Source organism: Protomyctophum parallelum (assembly GCF_964188405.1).
Source record: "Protomyctophum parallelum genome assembly, chromosome: 13".
Taxonomy (NCBI): domain Eukaryota; kingdom Metazoa; phylum Chordata; class Actinopteri; order Myctophiformes; family Myctophidae; genus Protomyctophum; species Protomyctophum parallelum.
Genome location: NC_139708.1, coordinates 26,184,855 through 26,203,927, shown reverse-complemented (window position 1 = coordinate 26,203,927; position 19,073 = coordinate 26,184,855). Strand labels below are relative to the sequence as shown.

At 45.8% G+C, this 19,073-nt stretch overlaps 1 protein-coding gene across 2 annotated transcripts; it reads left to right on the top strand.

Moving 5' to 3' along the window:
* The first annotated feature begins 255 nt into the window (after positions 1 to 255).
* On the top strand, positions 256 to 17,173 carry cbx1a (chromobox homolog 1a (HP1 beta homolog Drosophila)). Of its 2 annotated transcripts, none has more exons than XM_083780097.1 (5): positions 256 to 390; positions 1,994 to 2,171; positions 3,342 to 3,436; positions 9,794 to 9,946; positions 14,654 to 17,173. In XM_083780097.1, the coding sequence occupies exons 2-4, from the start codon at positions 2,055 to 2,057 to the stop codon at positions 9,942 to 9,944; spliced, it is 363 nt and encodes a 120-aa protein (XP_083636223.1). In that variant the 5' UTR covers positions 256 to 390; positions 1,994 to 2,054; the 3' UTR covers positions 9,945 to 9,946; positions 14,654 to 17,173. The 2 variants fall into 2 exon arrangements, with proteins under 2 accessions (XP_083636223.1, XP_083636222.1); XM_083780096.1 differs by having other exon boundaries at positions 14,644 to 17,173.
* The last annotated feature ends 1,900 nt before the right edge of the window (positions 17,174 to 19,073 follow it).

Sequence of the window (19,073 nt, the reverse complement as noted above, 5' to 3'; positions counted from 1 at the left end):
GAAAACATAGTGACATCACCGACACATCTTTTACCCTGCTGTCCTTCCCCCTCCCGTCCACCAGAGGCACTGACACCACTCAGTCAAGCTGGCGACCACGGCGGCAAAGAAGGCCAAGAAGCCCGAGGAGGTGGCGGAGGTGGAGGCGGAGCCTGTTGCCGAGACACCGGCGGCGACGGCGGCTGCGGCAGAAGTAGCAGACAAAGCAGCAGACGCAGCGGCGCCCCCTAGCGGCGAGGAGGCTCCCGCTGCAGCGGCGGCCGCGGCGGCGGAGGGGGGTGCGGCCCCAGAGGAGGAGGAGGAGGAGGAGTATGTGGTGGAGAAGGTTCTGGACAGACGGGTCGTCAAAGGGCGGGTGGAGTTCCTGCTCAAATGGAAGGGCTTCTCTGAGTGAGTACACCATGTCTCTTTAATGTCTTTAATGTCTCTTCTCTGAGTGAGTACACGATGTCAAGGACCCCCAAAAATGTTGTAACATCTAAAAATATATGTAGTTCCAGGGACCCCCCCCCCCCCCCCCCCCCAGAAGCAAATATTTCAGTTAACCCATTTTGTTTCTTTGTCAACATAATGCCATTGCTAACACCAAAAGGGGTTCTCGCCCCAAAATGGGTTAAAAGCGTTCGCTCTGATTATTTTTAACATTAAAAAGGTTCATTCCAAGCATTAGTTTTGCACGAAAAATACCACATGCCCAAAATGTGCTGACCTCATCACATCACAACATCACACACACCGTTTTTAGCCCAAGGAGTGCAAAACTAATGCTTGGAATGGATTTAGAATCTTGAAAATCCCCTAGTTTGACATGTCACAATTGTCACATGCTACTTAAAGGGATAGTTCAGATTTTTTTAACTTAAGCTGTATGAAACACTTGAGATTAAAACTCACTCAGTGCCACAGGACGCCTTTGGATGCCTCCCCTTTATTATAGTGGTTGCAACTGTAATAATTGATTGCCCGAGTCCCGTGGTGGGAGTTCTGCTCTGGTTTTGGTCAATATTAAGTAGGGGGGCACTGGAGGCCACGCATTAAAAGTAAATTAATACACAAAACTAACGTTATTTGCAGGGGTGCACACTATTATTTTGGGCTAGTACTCAAAGGAGCACCTGCCCATGTAGTTTGGGGCGCACAGCGGGGTGCGCACTGCTGCTTAACGATAGTGTCGGCGTTAAGCAGCAGTATATCCCACTGGCAGCACCTGTCCGTTTATCTCTAGCACAAACGTTTAACACATATACAATGAATTACTCACCTAATGCTGCCTGCAGGTTCCTTGTTTAATTCCAGCGTGTGACAGTTTTCATATTGTAAATATGGTCCCTAACATGGTTTAGCGACTAGCACTTTGACAGCTCATCCATCGTAGCTTGTTTACAAGTGAAACAGACTTTCTGTGCAGCAACTGCCTCATCAAAATAAGAACCACTTGTATTGATTAGTCAACACTAGTTTTATTTCTAAGTCTACTTACAGGACGTTAACATCTCATTTGAGTGCCTGTCAGCATTCTCTAAATCCCTGTCTCTCAGCTGGTGCGCAAATGCGCCTCCATGCCTTTGATCTACCGCGCACCAAATGTTTTGACGACGCATGCGCACTTTCGTTCAACTTTGACCCCTCTATCACATTTTGTTTTGGCATAGTGATATGGACACAAAAAACATAGAGGGAGGAGGAAGTAACTACGGTAGCCTGCGGGCGAGTGCAAGAGAGATTTACCGTAAATAGTAAAAACCCTAGTAAATATCGCGATTTCGATCAAATTTCGATTAATCGCGCAGCCCTAAAAGGACGTGCGTACACGTACTACAGTCTTGATGTGTTAATGGCTTGCATATAGTAATACTAACGTGTGTGTGTGTGTGTGTGTGTGTGTGTGTGTGTCATTGCGTGTGCCTGCCTGTGTGTGTGTGTGCGTGTCCGTGTTTTCGTGCCTGTGTGTGTGTGTGTGTGTGTGTGTGTGTGTGTGTGTGTGTGTGTACAGGGAGGACAACACATGGGAGCCTCAGGACAACCTGGACTGTCCTGACCTCATAGCCGAGTACATGACCAAACACAACGAGAAGGAAGCCAAGAAGAAGGAGACCAAGAGGAAGGCTGCCAGCGACGCAGCAGCGCCCCACGATGGAGAGGAGAGGAGCAGCAAGAGGAAGAAAGACGAGGTGAGCAGGGCGCAGGTGGGCCCATTTAGACCCGAGGACCATTCTACAAATGTCTTCTAAATCCTGACGGTTTTCTGAAAAACCCCAAGTTTCTGTGTTCAGTGGTTCTCAAACATTTTCATGTCAAGGATCCCCAAGATTATTATGTAATCGGCCCGCCGACCCCCATCTGAGAATATGTTGTTCACTCTGAAAGAATATATATTCAAAGATTTGCACCACATTTAAACGATTTCTCAAAAATAGCAGACCTACAAGCTTGTGTCTTGTGCTTAAAACACAAATGGGTTCCCGTCCAAAATGGGTTAGAAACGGTGTTGTTTTCGTCGACTAAAAGTAAGACAAAAAATGTCTGTCGACTACTCTTTTTCCACTGATGAAAACTAAGCTATGATAAATATACTGACAATTTTGTCAACAAATACAAACTAAACTAAAATTTTAGGAAGGGACTAGTGGACAAGAGATCCAGTAGAACGCTGCGACGCGTTGTGAGCTTGTAGATCAGCTATTTTCAGCAAGTGTAAAATCAGTCATTTCGACGGCATCAAGGCCCGCCAAAACACATTTTAGTCGACTCTTTCGGCTCTGGGCCGTCTGTATCTCCACAGACACAGAAAGGTAGACGCCTCCTTCGGCTCTGGGCCGTCTGTATCTCCACAGATACAGAAAGGTAGACGCCTCCTTCGGCTCTGGGGTGTCTGTATCTCCACAGACACAGAAAGGTAGACTTCTCCTTCGGCTCTGGGCTGTCTGTATCTCCACAGACACAGAAAGGTAGACGCCTCCTTCCGTTCCGTGTATCTTGACCGGAGAGTTTAAAGGGGAGGAGCCAGTGATAAAAGGGGAGGAGAATGGAGCCAGTGAATAAACCAGCAGTACTAGAACAGTTTCTCAAACATGTTCATGTCGATTACACAACGAGGTTCAGTTTATATTTCGCGAAGATTAACAATTTTCAAATAGCGAAAGTACCATCTTTGTTCAACACAACACTGCCTCAGCAAATACAGCTCAATGTGTTCTTAAAACCTGCATTTCATTCCAGTCAGCAGCGCCTCATGTAAGCTTGTAGATCAACTATTTCCGGTATTTTTGAAAAGATCTTTGATAATGTATGACATTTTTCATGTGTCACTAAAGACGTCCATTTGTGTCATTGTGTTTCAGGGCGAGAAGGCCAGAGGGTTCGGAAGAGGTTTACAACCTGAGAGGATCATTGGAGCAACAGACTCTAGTGGAGAACTGATGTTCCTGATGAAATGGTACACACACACACACACACACACACACACACAATTCAATTCAAAGGGCTTTATTGGCATGAGAAAACATACGTTTACATTGCCAAAGCAGAACGAACAATACAGCAATACAATCAAAACAAAAATGATGTACATTTGAAGGTCAGAATCTTCAATAGATCAAATTCTATGTACCAAGGTCACTCAATGCAGGTATAGTGCAGGAATATACACAATGATCAGTCTTTAGGGTGGTTGTGTTCCATTTGATATCCTTCTCCTATCACAGCAACTCACAAATCTTGCTGCTGTGTTTGCACATTGTTGTACTTCGCCCAGCAGATATGGGAGTTTTTTGTCATTGGTCATGTTTTCAAAATCTCTGTGTGTGGTTGTAATCTGTGGGAAGTATGTGTCTCTGATGTCTTGGTACAATGGACAGATGGTTAGGAAGTGTAGCTCGGTTTCCACTTCATTTTGTGTGCAGTGGGTGCATAGTCTGTCTTCTCTCGGGATACAGGTCTGCTTATGACGGCCTTTCTCGATTGCGAGACTGTGCTCACTGAGTCTGTACATAGTTAAGATTTTCTTTGTTTTGGGTCGGTCACGGTGCTCAGGTATTCTGCCACTGTGTATTCTCTGTTTAGGGCCAGATAGCATTCTAGTTTATTCTGCTTTTGTGTTGCTTCTTTCCAATGTGTCAGATAGTTTTCCTTTTGCTGTTTTATAATTTGGTTTAGTCCAATGGGTTTTCTATCTCGTGGCTCTGTTTGTGTTTGTGTTTCTAGGGCCAGATGGCTGAGGGGGCATCTCTCTAGATTTTCACTGTGTGTGAGTGCCTTGTTATGGAGTGCATCTAGGTCACTTTCTTTTAGGTGGTTGTAGAACTTAAGTGCTCTCTTTTTTATTTTGATTATGAGTGGGTATCGTCCTAATTCTGCCCTGCATGCATTATTTGGTGTTTTTCGCTGGAGTTCTGTGTGTAGGGTCTCTGTTTGGTGTTTTTCCCATTTTTCAAGATCATGGTTTGCTAATGGTCCCCAGATCTCGCAACCATAGAGGGAAATTGGTTCTATCACAGAGTCCAGTATTTTAAGTCTTTTGGAAAAATGCTTAATTAGTCTTAGTCAGTCTTAGTCATTTGGAAAAATGCTTAATTAGTCTTAGTCAGTCTTAGTCATTTCTATCCTTGATAGTTTTAGTCGACGGAAACTCCTAAGGGTTTTAGTCAGTTTTAGTCATTTTAGTAAAAGGTTTTAGTCCAGTTTGTCAAAAAATTAAAAATGTCTTTAAATAAAATGTCTATAGCGTACAGGTATTAATTAGAGCTGGGACTCGATTAAAAAAAATAATCAAATTAATCAGAGGCTTTGTAGTTAATTAATCTCGATTAATCACATTTTAATCGCATATCATTATTTGACCCAAGAACTGAGAGCCATTTTTTAATGGATTTTAGTATACTAGTGAATCAATGAATAGTGAATACATAAGTTTAAGCAATAAAACATTGTTTTTGTAATATCTCAAAATTAATAATTTATATAGAGCTTTTCTGAGTACCCAAAAACATTTTATTTGGCCATAACCGTTTAGTTAGAAACCATGTCATCTGGTCGGGTACTTGAACTGCTACTGGGAGTTGGAATAACATTAGCTCTGATCCATAGTGTTAGAAGGAGGAAAGTAGGCTTTCACATCTTTTTTTATGTTAAAAACGAGGTGCTGCAGCACAGCCTGCACTTCCGCGGGTGTGAGTGAGGCGAAAGGATCAAATTGAGTACCATAGAACTCCTGAGTCCTAACTACGCTATCGACCAGAGCTACTGTTGTTGATTGACGTTAGCTTCCAGGCTAGGCTAGGTGCAATATGTTTCGCATTGAGCCGATACTGGAGGCTTGCCGAGGTGCGGTGAATTCTTTATTGAATAATTGCACACAACTGTGCTGTAATCCACGCTATCATCGAATAGCCTTTTAAATCCTATTTCCAATCCACGGGGACAAGCAAAGTGATCTAAGCGGGTTCCCCCAGTCTGGTGGTGTTATTGTTGTCTGAAGAGGAGTGTGTGTGTGTGTGTGTGTGTGTGTGTGTGTGTGTGTGTGCATGCATGCAGATGGGCGTGACCAACAAGGAGAGGAGAGGAGGATAGAGGCGAGAGCAGTGACAGGCGAGGGCAGTGACAGGCGGAACATTTTCATGCATTTAAAACTTTGTTCGTCAATCAACTAAAATTTTCGTCTAGCATCGTCTTGTCAGCGATAACACACACACGTCTCGTCATCGTCATCGCGTCAAACAGAGCTAATTAGCTCGTCAGCGTCAGTCTTGTCCCGAATTATTTGAGTGTCGTTCGTTTTAGTCCGTCTTAGTCCTGGAAAAAGGGGCGTTGACGTCGTCATTTACGTTATCGCCAGTCCTGACGAAAACAACACTGGTTTTAATTGGGATGTCTATTTTTATGTTTCTTTTGATGGCATAGAATGCACTTCTTGCCTTGTCTCTCAGGTCCTTTACAGCTTGGTTGTAGTTCCCTGTGCTGCTGATGTTTAGGCGAAGGTAGGCTCTGTTTGTGTTTGTTCTAGTGGGATTGTATTAGGAAAAATTGGTGGTTTTGGCGGCTGGGCCTATTTTGAAATATCATGATTTTAGTCTTAGTTAGGTTCACTGTCAGGGCCCATGTCTGGGAGAATTTGTGTAGGAGATCAAGTTGCTGCTGTTGTCCTTCCTTGGTTGGGGACAGCAGCAGCAGGTCATCTGTGTAAAGTAAGCATTTGATTTCTGTGTTTGCCAAGGGGATGCCTGGAGCTGTAGACTTTTCTAACGTTTTTGCTAATTCGTTGATATATATGTTGAAGAGTGTTGGACTCAGGCTGCATCCCTGTCTAACTCCTCGATTTTGGGGGAAAAAGTCTGTGCTTTTCGCCTATTTTAACTGCGCATTTGTTGTTAGTGTACATTGATTTTATGATGTCATAGGTTTTCCCCCCCAATGCCACTTTCCAACAGTTTGTACATCAGGCCCTCATGCCAAATTGAATCGAATGCTTTTTTGAAGTCGACAAAGCAGGAGAATAATTAGCTTTTGTTTTTGTTTATTTGGTTGTCAATTAGGGTGTTGAGAGTGTAAATGTGGTCTGTTGTGCGATATTTTGGTAGAAAGCCAATTTGTGATTTGCTCAGGACATTGCTTTCAGTGAGGAAATTTAGAATGCTGTGGTTGAGGTAGGGGTGGACGATATGGCGATAATTATCGTCGGGACGATACAACGTCTCCACGATATGGCTTTTTAGAGTTATCGTTTTCATCACGATAAATGTGCTGCATCAGACAGTGAATGCACACTCTATATATGCAGTTCTATGCCGTAATTTTTACTTCTGCAGTACGACAGTTTCGTTCACAAAAAATAAAAGATCTACAAGCTAACCACACGTTGCTACGGCACCCCAATGGACGGCGTGGTTTGCTTATAACTCTGTTGAGTTCTCAGCACTCCCAAAGTCCCCGCCCCCTTTCTTCTAGGCAGAGGGAAACAGCATTGCGCTGAGCTGTAGCCTCATGTAGTAAACAGCTCAACATGTCGAGGAAGGGCGACGTGTTTATAGTTCCCAAAAAGAACTCCACGTCTGTCACACAGACAGAGCCCGTGTGTTAAGACCAACGTGACTCGTCTTCATGGATATAAACTCACAAAACAACAGCATAGACTGCAGGACTCCTCCACCACCATTTACCACGCTATCGTCTGCTACGCTACAGAGTAAATTGTCCGTAACACCGGGGCTCCACCGGGCGCATCAGCATCGCGTCTCCGTCACCATCACAGAATGTTCCCCTTTTAATCAATGAAGGGGTCACCATTAAAATTGAACTGGTTCGTTTGTTGACGCACGCGACGGAGACGCAACGCGCCCGGTGGAGCCCTGGCGTTAGGCTGGCCACGGCTAGTAGCCAAGCACCAGAGCGCGCGCCGCTCACTGTACACGCGTCGCTCGCTTAATAATCATTAATTTCTGTATCAATGCGGACATAACGTGGTAAATGTTCATAAGCACACAAGTGTACAAAATGCTTTTTACACTTGATTTATCTCCAGAGTCCTCAGTCCTGCACCCCCACAATGCCTATGCCAGTTTAGCCTTAACATCTACATGTTATTCAATGTATTACTTTAGCACAAAATAATCTTTTCTAAACCAAGCCCTCATTCAAAAGTTATGTAAGTAAGTAAAATGAAATGTTATTTATAAAGCACCTTAAGAAACAAAGTTAGAAGGTAAAAACAAGGAACATATCAATCACAGTTGTGACAATATCAGAACAAAAACAGACGAGGCAGAACAGAAACATAGGGCTATACAAATGAATGTATTTTCTGTGAATTAACTCAGTTTAATCCAGTGATCCTCAGCCATTTTAATTTCAAGGACCCCAATAGAAAAGGAACCACCGCTCATCCGCTGAAAAAAACTTTAGAGAGATGCTGGAGCCACAAAGGGAATAAGAGAAAAAATAAAGGGAAGCTCCGCACACTCAGATCTGCGCACAATCAATTTATTTTTGGCAAGCTTTCGGTCTACTGACCTTCTTCAGGCATTTCAAGGACTTATCCAGGAATTTCAAGGACCCCCAAATTAAATGTATATGAATTAGCCTATAGGGTGACAGGGTCCTATAGGCCTTTTCATTGTGATTTTCATCTCTGCACTGGGACCCCATGTTACAGACATGTTTACAATATTTTACAACAGTAGCTACTTATATTTTGTTATTTAAAGCTGTGATTATTTATTTAAGAAGCACTGTTCTGAACCAATGTTCGCCTTTAAATAAATAAAAAATGTATCATCCTTAACCTTTTAAGCTAAAATAATGATGACCGGGGACTTAAAATCATTGTTTTAATTGATGGCCTTCATGCCCTGGCACTTGGCCTTGTGCCCTCAAAAAGTTGACCACACTAAAGGCCAAATGGGACTCATAACAACTTTTTGGGAATCATTTGAATGACCACCTGTGCATCCCGGGACCCATATTTGAAAACCTATTTACATCACTGATACAGCGTCACACAAAAGCAGCAAAAGTAGAAGATCCACAAGCACGAGATGTGTGAGTGAAGTGACATGATTTGAGCTTGTAGATCTGCTACTTTAGCCCTTTTTGAATTTGAATCCTATATGGGATTTCCACCGACAGAGACGATAAGCAGAGCTTGCGGATCTGCTATTTCTGTTGCTTTTGTGTGATGCTATAGTATGGTAGAGCATACATTTGCAAGACATAAAATATAAAAAAATGACAACAAGCGGTTTCTGCTGACAGCTACATTATAATAGTGTGGGGTGTGTGTGCTCGTGCACATACCGATGAGGAGTTTCTCATGGTATTTAAATGTCTAAATACAGTCTAAATGGTATTTCTTAAATTTTTGTTACCTTGTACTGTTAAGTAACTTGAAAAATAACCATAAAAAACCGCGCGCGAAAATATCGTGATAATATCGTGTATCGTGATAAGCTTGAAAAAATATCGTGATAAAAGTTTTGTCCATATCGCCCACCCCTAGGTTGAGGATCATGCAGAGGATCTTTCCGAGGTTGTCCCCGTGGTAGTTATTTGGGTCATATTTGTCTCCACTTTTGTGGAGTGGCGTTATCAGCCCTTGATTCCATATGCTGGGGAAAATCCCAGAGCTGAGCACGATATTTAGGAGTTTTAATATGGCCAGTTGGAATTTGAGGTCGGTGGATTTTATCATTTCATTTAGAATTCCGTCTGCCCCACAGGCCTTCTTTGTTTTAAGTGTTTTTATTTTGTATTTTTGTACACACAATTTTGTATTTTTGTACACACACACACAAAGAGAAGAGTCTGGGACATGTGGAGCATTGTCCAGGGTGATTTAGAGAAGAGAGAAGAGTCTGGGACGTGTGGAGCGTTGTCCAGGGTGTTTTAGAGAAGGGAGAAGAGTCTGGTACGTGTGCAGTGTTGTCCAGGGCGTTTTAGAGAAGGGAGAAGAGTCTGGGATGTGTGGAGCGTTGTTGAATTACTCAATTAATTTCACCCATTCTTGACATTATTCCGGTACTGTCTCAGCCCTAGCGGTCTTTATGGCGTTTTACTGGTGTGTAAACACACATGATTTCCTGAATTTACTCACTGTTTTCTTTCTCTCCTCTCCTCTCCTCTCCTCTCCTCTCCTCTCCTCTCCTCTCCTCTCCTCTCCTCTCCTCTCCTCTCCTCTCCTCTCCTCTCCTCTCCCACCACCCTGTTCCTCCTCTCCTCCTCAACGATTTTCTTTCCCTCCATCCCTCCGCCACCCCCCCCCCCCCCCCCTCCCCCGCTGGTCCATCACTTCCTGTCCCGGCAGGAAGAACTCTGACGAGGCGGACCTGGTTCCCGCCAAGGAGGCGAACGTGAAGTGTCCTCAGGTGGTCATCTCCTTCTACGAGGAGAGACTGACCTGGCACTCATACCCCACGGAGGAGGAGGACAAGAAGGAGGAGGAGAAGAAGGACTAGAGGTGAGCCCTAACCCCTACCCCCTAACCCCCTGTCCTCCTACCCCATGGAGGAGGAGGAGGAGGAGAAGGACTAGAGGTACGCCCTGACCCTAAAACCCTAAGCCCTATCCCAGAGTCTTAGATATAGACAGAGTTACGCAAACTGCGTTCCCTTCATGGGGCTTCAGTCTAATGAAGTGTCTCTCCTATACATAGACTTCTGTTGAAAATGGGGACGACCAACTGGGACAAGTCCTGGACCGGAAGTAGGCAGAAATGCATTGGACTCAGGGCAACAGCCCAGCTGTAATGATCTTAAATCCCTTTATTGTCTCCACCAGGCCGAAGGCATGTGGGGAGAGTATGTTTTGCACTCCGTCCGTCCGTGTGTCCGTCCGTCCGTCCGTCCGTCCGTCCGTCCGTGTGTCCGTGAGCAGCTAATCTCGGCCACCGTTAACCCGGTCGATGCCAAATTTTGCACACACACTCCCTGGATGCCAAGGATGAACCTCTGCCCCAAACTTTCCAGAACGGCCTGTTATAGTGCCACAGGGAGGCCGCTTTGTGCAAAACAAGTGCAAAACAAGTTTTTGCACAGTACACCTACAGATTTTGTCCAAACATCACGCAAATTGGTACACAGTCTCTCTAGAGCCATTCAACGAAACCGGTCTTTCAGATTTCTCACACTCCATCCTGATTGGTTAAGATTGGCTTCCAAAGTTCACAGGAGTGCTCAGTTTCAAACAAAATGCTGCAAATCATGAACACATCGCGTGATTTCCGTGAAATTGTGCACCCACATTCCCACTAGGCCGAGGACGAAATGCCACATGAACAATTTCAACTCAGACTCAAGGTGGCGCTATAACTGGCCGAAAAGTGTTTTTACCTCTAACTGCACGGATCTGTGGATAACTCTGTATGCCAACTCCCTAGAGGCCAAGGAAAAACCTTTGCCTGGAATTTTTCACATCTGCTCTTTATAGCGCCACCAGGAGGCCGACATATGTAAAACACATTTTCTATTATTACTCCAGATTTTATCCAAATTTCACGCAAATCGGTATACACTATCTCCATAGTCATGTGATCAACACGGAGCGCCACCATTTCCCATCTTCCATCCTGATTGGCTACGATTGGCTTCCAAAGCTCACACGATTCGTCCATTATACACGCACATTTTCACTAGGCCGAGGACGACATGCCACAATTTTTTCCTCAAAATCAGCCTCACGGTGGCGCTATAACAGGCCAATTCCTGTTTTTAGCTATAACTGCATCGATCTGTATACAACTTATGTATGCACACATGGAAAAACATTGTACCTGCATCCCTCCAACACGAACCCCTGGCCCAAATCTTCCTCAACAGCCTGTTATAGCGCCACCATGAGGCCACAACCTGACCTGCCCTGGTGGAGACCTGTGCCGATTGGCACTTTGTCTAGTTTTAGATTGTTTTGTAGTAATGGTACAACTTAAAGATACTTTAGTTGTTACTGTACAATACTTTAAAACAGTTGTCATGTCATGCGCCGCCCTCGTTGAAAACAATGTATTTCCAACTCCAGCTTGTCTCAGTTCAGGCTGCATGAACAGCGCTCGAGCGCTCGGTTTCTGCCCCCTCAATGTCCTAACTCTTCTAGTAGATGGCTCTACCCTATCCTAACCCGCCACCTCGCCCTAAAGGGCATGCACTGGCCATATATGGAGCGTACAGTGTACAGGCTTTGATGAGGTCAGATCAACATATGGAATGTCAGAACAGGTCAGCTCCATATATGGAGATCTAAGGGTGGCAGCGGGGGCAGTGTCTTGAGTGTACAGGCTTTGATGAGGGGCAGGGGCGTCTAGAGTTGAATTGGACGGGTATCAGTCAAAAGGGAGACGCTGTGATATGATCCCTGATTTACTATCGTCCCTGGTGATGTCACGAGACCTGGGCACAATATATGGGGCCTTTCCCCATGTATGGGGATTTTGAGTGACGAAAAAATGCAAGATTCCATAGTTAACTGTAACTACATCACCCTCCTACTTTACTCATGGGTTAGTTAACTGTAACTACATCACCCTCCTACTTTACTCATGGGTTAGTTAACTGTAACTACATCACCCTCCTACTTTACTCATGGGTTAGTTAACTGTAACTACATCACCCTCCTACTTTACTCATGGGTTAGTTAACTGTAACTACATCACCCTCCTACTGTACTCATGGGTTAGTTAACTGTAACCACATCACCCTCCTACTGTACTCATGGGTTAGTTAACTGTAACCACATCACCCTCCTACTGTACTCATGGGTTGGTTAACTGTAACCACATCACCCTCCTACTGTACTCATGGGTTAGTTAATTGTAACCACATCACCCTCCTACTGTACTCATGGGTTAGTTAACTGTAACCACATCACCCTCCTACTGTACTCATGTCTCATGGGTTAGTTAACTGTAACCACATCACCAGCCTATTGTACTCATGGGTTAGTTAACTGTAACCACATCACCCTCCTACTGTACTCATGGATTACTGTTCTCAATGGCCACGACGGATCATTTGGATTCCATCGACCCCCCCCCCCCCCCCCCCCCCCAACGTGTATTCTGTGAAGGCATGCTGCTGCACACCAAACATATTTTCAGTCATTAGTTATTTTAAGATGAAAGCGTATTTGAAGTGATCAAACTAGCGGTCTGTGATTGATTTCTTCAGCTGGTCGGCCTGTAACCCTAGCCCTAAGACATTACATTTTCATCCATCCATCCATCCATCTTCAACAGCTTATCCGTAGTTGGGTCGCGGGGGCAACAGCTCCACCAGAATGCTCCAGACTTCCCTCTCCAGAGCAACATTAGTGACTTCCTCCTGGGGGATACCGAGACGTTCCCAGGCCAGTCAGTCTCCTCCCAGTGGGACGTGATCCTTGGTCTGCCCCGGGGGTCTCCTCCCAGTGGGACGTGATCCTTGGTCTGCCCCGGGGGTCTCCTCCCAGTGGGACGTGCCCCCGGGTCTCCGAGTGGGACGTGATCCTTGGTCTGCCCCGGGGGTCTCCTCCCAGTGGGACGTGATCCTTGGTCTGCCCCGGGGGTCTCCTCCCAGTGGGACGTGATCCTTGGTCTGCACCGGGGTCTCCTCCCAGTGGGACGTGATCCTTGGTCTGCCCCGGGGGTCTCCTCCCAGTGGGACGTGATCCTTGGTCTGCCCCGGGGCTCTCCTCCCAGTGGGACGTGATCCTTGGTCTGCACCGGGGGTCTCCTCCCAGTGGGACGTGATCCTTGGTCTGCCCCGGGGTCTCCTCCCAGTGGGACGTGCCCCGGGGTCTCCTCCCAATGGCACGTGATCCTTGGTCTGCCCCGGGGTCTCCTCCCAGTGGGACATGATCCTTGGTCTGCCCCGGGGTCTCCGAGTGGGACGTGATCCTTGGTCTGCCCCGGGGGTCTCCTCCCAGTGGGACGTGATCCTTGGTTTGCCCCGGGGTCTCCTCCCAGTGGGACGTGATCCTTGGTCTTCCCGGGGGTCTCCTCCCAGTGATAGGTGATCCTTGGTCTTCCCGGGGGTCCCCTCCCAGTGGGACGTGATCCTTGGTCTTCCCGGGGGTCTCCTCCCAGTGGGAGGTGATCCTTGGTCTTCCCGGGGGTCTCCTCCCAGTGGGACGTGATCCTTGGTCTTCCCGGGGGTCTCCTCCCAGTGGGACGTGATCCTTGGTCTGCACCGGGGGTCTCCTCCCAGTGGGACGTGATCCTTGGTCTGCCCCGGGGTCTCCTCCCAGTGGGACGTGCCCCGGGGTCTCCTCCCAATGGCACGTGATCCTTGGTCTGCCCCGGGGTCTCCTCCCAGTGGGACATGATCCTTGGTCTGCCCCGGGGTCTCCGAGTGGGACGTGATCCTTGGTCTGCCCCGGGGGTCTCCTCCCAGTGGGACGTGATCCTTGGTTTGCCCCGGGGTCTCCTCCCAGTGGGACGTGATCCTTGGTCTTCCCGGGGGTCTCCTCCCAGTGATAGGTGATCCTTGGTCTTCCCGGGGGTCCCCTCCCAGTGGGACGTGATCCTTGGTCTTCCCGGGGGTCTCCTCCCAGTGGGAGGTGATCCTTGGTCTTCCCGGGGGTCTCCTCCCAGTGGGACGTGATCCTTGGTCTTCCCGGGGGTCTCCTCCCAGTGGGAGGTGATCCTTGGTCTGCCCCGGGGGTCTCCGAGTGGGACGTGATCCTTGGTCTGCCCCGGGGGTCTCCTCCCAGTGGGACGTGATCCTTGGTCTGCCCCGGGGTCTCCTCCCAATGGGACGTGATCCTTGGTCTGCCCCGGGGGTCTCCTCCCAGTGGGACGTGATCCTTGGTCTGCCCCGGGAGTCTCCTCCCAGTGGGACGTGATCCTTGGTCTGCCCCGGGGTCTCCGAGTGGGACGTGATCCTTGGTTTGCCCCGGGGTCTCCTCCCAGTGGGACGTGATCCTTGGTCTGCCCCGGGGGTCTCCTCCCAGTGGGACCTGCATCGAGTACCTCCCTAGGGAGACGCCCGAGAGGCATCCTAACCAGATGCCCGAACCACCTCAGCTGGCGAAGGAGCAGCAGTTCTACTCAGAGTCTCTCTCGCGTGACTGAACTTCTTTAAGGGAGATGCCAGCCACCCGTCGGAGAAAACTCATTTTGGCCGCTTGTATTCTTAGCCTTATACTTTCGGTCATGACATTACATTTTGTTTTGTTTCATTCCAGGTCTCACCAGGCTGTGGACACGCCTCCTCTTTGGCTGGAGATTGTAACCTTTTTCATTGGTTCATCCTGAGAGGGAAACCAACCAACCAGACGACAGCGGTTTCTCTGTGCCATCATCAGCTGTGTTTTCATTGGGTCATCCTGGTGGGAAGCCGACCGGCCGGCCGACCAATCAGATATGTTTTTATTTAGTATATTTCTTTGCATCAGAAACGGAACCTCCATCTGACCTTTGATGACCTTTTTATCAAGACGACAACATTTCTAGACTAGAGTTATCCCCCCGAAAATAGCAGATCTACAAGCCTGTGTATAGAGCTCGTAACGGCACGCGGCATTCGTTGACGCTCACAATGTGTCGCAAACCGTTGGAGCTTGTAGATCTGCTATTTTTATGAAAATGTATAAAAGTATAAAATTGGGGCTTTAAGACAATTTAAAATCTGGAAAAATAATCCTCGTCTCGTCTCACATCACCATGTTTTTATTTTTAATCGATTCGAATGTGGACTTTTTTTTGGCGAACGGCCTTAATGTTGACGTTGTTGTTATTCCCGGGGGGGGGGGGGTGTCATTATGTCGTGATCTGCAAGCTCACCACATGGTGTGTTGTTGTGTGAGCTTGCAGATCTACAATTTTTGCTGTTTTCTTTCAGGGGAAGTACAAAATGAAGCAGTTTAATCAAACTCGTAGATTTAGTCCATTTGTTTAGTTTTTCCTGTTTTATTTTTATGGACATTTATCAAAGACTCTTCTCAGTACGATGGAATAAACAGACAAAGTAAAAGACTAACGACTAATAAATTGATATCTAGCGCTCTGTTGTATTTGGCAGAATACAGTGTTCCAACCACGCCATTAAATGCCAAAAGTCAAGTTTTATTTTCTTCTCTCTAGACCTCTCCAAACGTTTTTATTTTATTTTATTATCATCGTTAATAATTCATAGAGATTTGAGTCAAAACACTTGGGTTTTAATTTCATCGATGGTAACAATACGTGGAGATTTGAGTCGGTCTCGCCGTGCAATTCTTCTGTAGTCGGTCTTAAGGGCCGATTCATACTCCTATTTTACCGCTGTTTCGGCGCTGTAGTGCCGGAATGATTTCGGCTCGTCATCAATTTTCAGTAGCACCGAGGAGACGACTTTAGGACGGTACACGCCCCCCCAGACCTCAAATGACGTCACATTGTAGGCTCTACAGAGCCTTTTATTCAGCTCTAAAATAAGAGTATAAGAGTATGAATCGCGCCTAAGTCTGTCCGTAGAGCTCTTTCCTCACTCAGTGGAGCCATTAACCCATTTTGGACTGAGGTAGATTTAAAAAAAGCTTCTAAATCCTAATTGTTTTCTGAAAAACCCATGGTTCTATGTCAGTTGGTGCTCAACCTTTTTCATGTCAAGGACCCCCAGAATTATCTCTATTGGGCTGCGGACCCCCATCTCAAAATATGTAGTTCCAGGGACCCCCCCCCCAGAAGCAAATATTTTCGTTAAAAATGCTCTGAAATATATATTCAATGATTTGCGCCACATTTTAATGATAGCAGACCTACAAGCTCGTAGCGCACCACTCGGTGGCATGCTATGACCCAAAATGGGTTAATTTCTGTGCTGTTTTGTCCATACGTCTGAGGAGATCTGAGAGTCTATGTTCTGTCATGTTTAGATTCTTCTTTCGGAAATGCAAAATAAAAAAAAGAAGTAAAAGCAACATGGAAGTAATTGTCCATGAATTACAAAGTTCCAAACTTTTGGGGGTGATTCTTTTCTTCTCTTCTCTGCCAGTGATTTTATTCTCGGCGGTCCGAGCCTCGTTAGCCTCGTTACGCTCAAGACAGACGGTTTCAGCGTTTCTAAAGATGGTGGAGATTCTGTTTTTCTTCACCTTTTTCCATTTTGCATTCCTAAAAACCTTTGGGCGGGGGGGGGGGGGGGGGGGGAACACGCCCCTACCAACCAACCCCCCCGCCCCACCCCCCGTCTGTAGAAACATAATATTAACCCCTTGTGCGCATGTCGTCGCTCTAAACTGTCGCTTTTTAAAAACCCGTAAAAAATACTTTTATATCCAGTGTTTAAGCGATAAATAAACTTCCTTCCTTCCTCCCTCCTTTACTTAAAGTGTACTTTTGGCGTAGCGTTTTTTCTAGCGCGGTGGCGTTGTTGTTGTTGTCGCGTTGTGGAGCGCAGCCAGGGGGCGATGGTGTGTGGTTGTTGTTGAATACGGTTAGTGTTATTGTTGTGTTCTCCAGAGAGGTTGTGTTAACGTTTATTAGAGCTTTGTAGCTTTTTTATTTTTTGTTCTTCCCGTAAGACCCCATAGCGTGCGTACAGGTCGCTGGTTCAAACCCCCTTCCCTGGCACCTCGCGCCAACACGACGAAAAAGCATGCATAATTATAGATTAGTGTGTTTTGGAGAATTATAGATTATATTGGGGATCGCACGTTGGGATACTTCATGATGTTATTAAACGATTCCCTCTTAATGATGTAATGATTCCTAGATATATATATACACATTTTATTTTTATTATATAATTTTGGCCTTCATTATAATTTTTGATATTAAACACAGGAGTTTCCAAATGGACCCTTACAGGTCTGTTACTCTGTTTAGGTTTAACCAGATGGACCCTTACAGGTCTGTAACTCTCTGTTTGCTAAAGAAAAACCTGGTTCCAAAAATGTGCTGGAATCCATTCCTGGTTCCATCCATGGATTCTGGATCCTACGCTTCCTGATCCCAATCCTGTTAGTGTTCCAGCTCCACATTTTGATGTGGAGTTGAAAAAAGAAGATGAAAACCAGAAAAAACGACATACCATAGAATGTCGTTTTTCCTGTCAAACCATGAAGTCGAACCTAAAAACCATGGAAAATGACGTGGCCTTTTATATGGTATGTCGTTTTTCATCTTTTTTTATCGTCAAACCATGAAAAAAATGACGTTACTCCCCAAAAAGTCCCGTTCAACCTACAACCTCTCTGTGACAGCCTGCGTGGTTCTCCCGGGCCGTCAGCAGGGGGTGCCAGGGAGCGGTGTTTTGACAACCTGTGTGCCTTGAGGTCTCATGGTCGCTGTAGTTCTTTTATTACTTTCCTGTAGTTCTTTATAACCTCCCTGAATGTTAATTTTGTGTGTATTTCCTTGGCCTTAGCAGTGCTCCGTCATGTTGTTGCATGTTATTCCCTCCTCGCCCCTCGGCCAAATCATTGTCACGGCCGTCTCTACGATATACCATACAATGTTTGTGTTTTGGAAAATAAAGATACCCTTATTCTTTTTTTTGTAAAAGGCTTGTGGCTGTGGTGATTTTAACCCATTTAGACCTGAGACCAGATTCTATAAAATGTTTTTTTTCTAAATCCAGACCATTTTCTGAAAATGTTTCAGTGGTTCTCAAACTGTTTCATATCCCCAGAATGATATGTAATTGGACGCTGACCAACATCTGAAAATATGTTATACGCAATTTGCAACATAGATTTTTTAAATAATGGGATGAATCTAGAGTTGCAATACCCTCCATTGACTCCCCATTCATCCAATTTGTGTTTGCGATCTGCTTGTATTAAACGACGTTAAACTCACCAACATTGCAGCTCTAGGCCATGCTTGAATTATCCTCTTTCAATCTGCCGAGCAAGTGTTGGGAGTTTGGAAGCGCTCGTAGTAAGTCACTGAACGGCCCAGCGTAGTGCATACCACCTGTTTTGTGCCATACGACAGATCTCCGTGTCCACACACAAACGCAGAAACGCATTGAACACAGGATAAAATCACTGCAGTAGCAGGTTTCAATTGTAGGCTATATTATTTGATTTTATATTTGAGGTGCCAATCATATATATTTTTTAAAGAACGAATAAGTACCCCATTTTAAAAGCCACCTAAATTGTGAGTGGAAGTGGAACATGTTTCTTTCATTGTCTGTCAGCATGTCTCTCTGTGCGTAAAATCTCCAAATCCCGACTCGACCTTTCCTCTCCATATAATTAAAAAATGATAGACACTTTACCATTGCTCTGGCGACTTGGCAAGTTCTGCACAGAAAATAATAGCAGTCAGACCTATAGAAGTGTCCACAACCAGTTGTGAGCTTGCAGAGTGGCTATATTTTCCAGGTGTATAATAAATGTCACGCTATAATGTAGTCTAATAAAAGTTCACACGTGCACATTGTCGGCATGCAGGCGCAGTGACAGCGGAAATGCAGTTAATTGGGCACCCTTGATTACCTAAACAGGAGAGAGATGTGTCATACATGCGCACGGCGACCCACTATACTTTCTTCTCACCAACCACGCTATTTGATGCGATTCCATTCACACCTCTCTCTGCACCCTCTCTCTCTCCCTCCATGACCGTGACCATGAAATAGAGAGCAAAATACAGCACGAGAATATAGTTTGTGGCTATGTAC

Coding starts and splice junctions, on each gene's coding strand:
- cbx1a (XM_083780097.1), top strand. CDS start 2,055: ATGACCAAACACAACGAGAAGGAAGCCAAGAAGAAGGAGACCAAGAGG. Junction 2,172..3,341: donor GCAAGAGGAAGAAAGACGAG/GTGAGCAGGGCG, acceptor ATTGTGTTTCAG/GGCGAGAAGGCCAGAGGGTT. Junction 3,437..9,793: donor CTGATGTTCCTGATGAAATG/GTACACACACAC, acceptor CTGTCCCGGCAG/GAAGAACTCTGACGAGGCGG.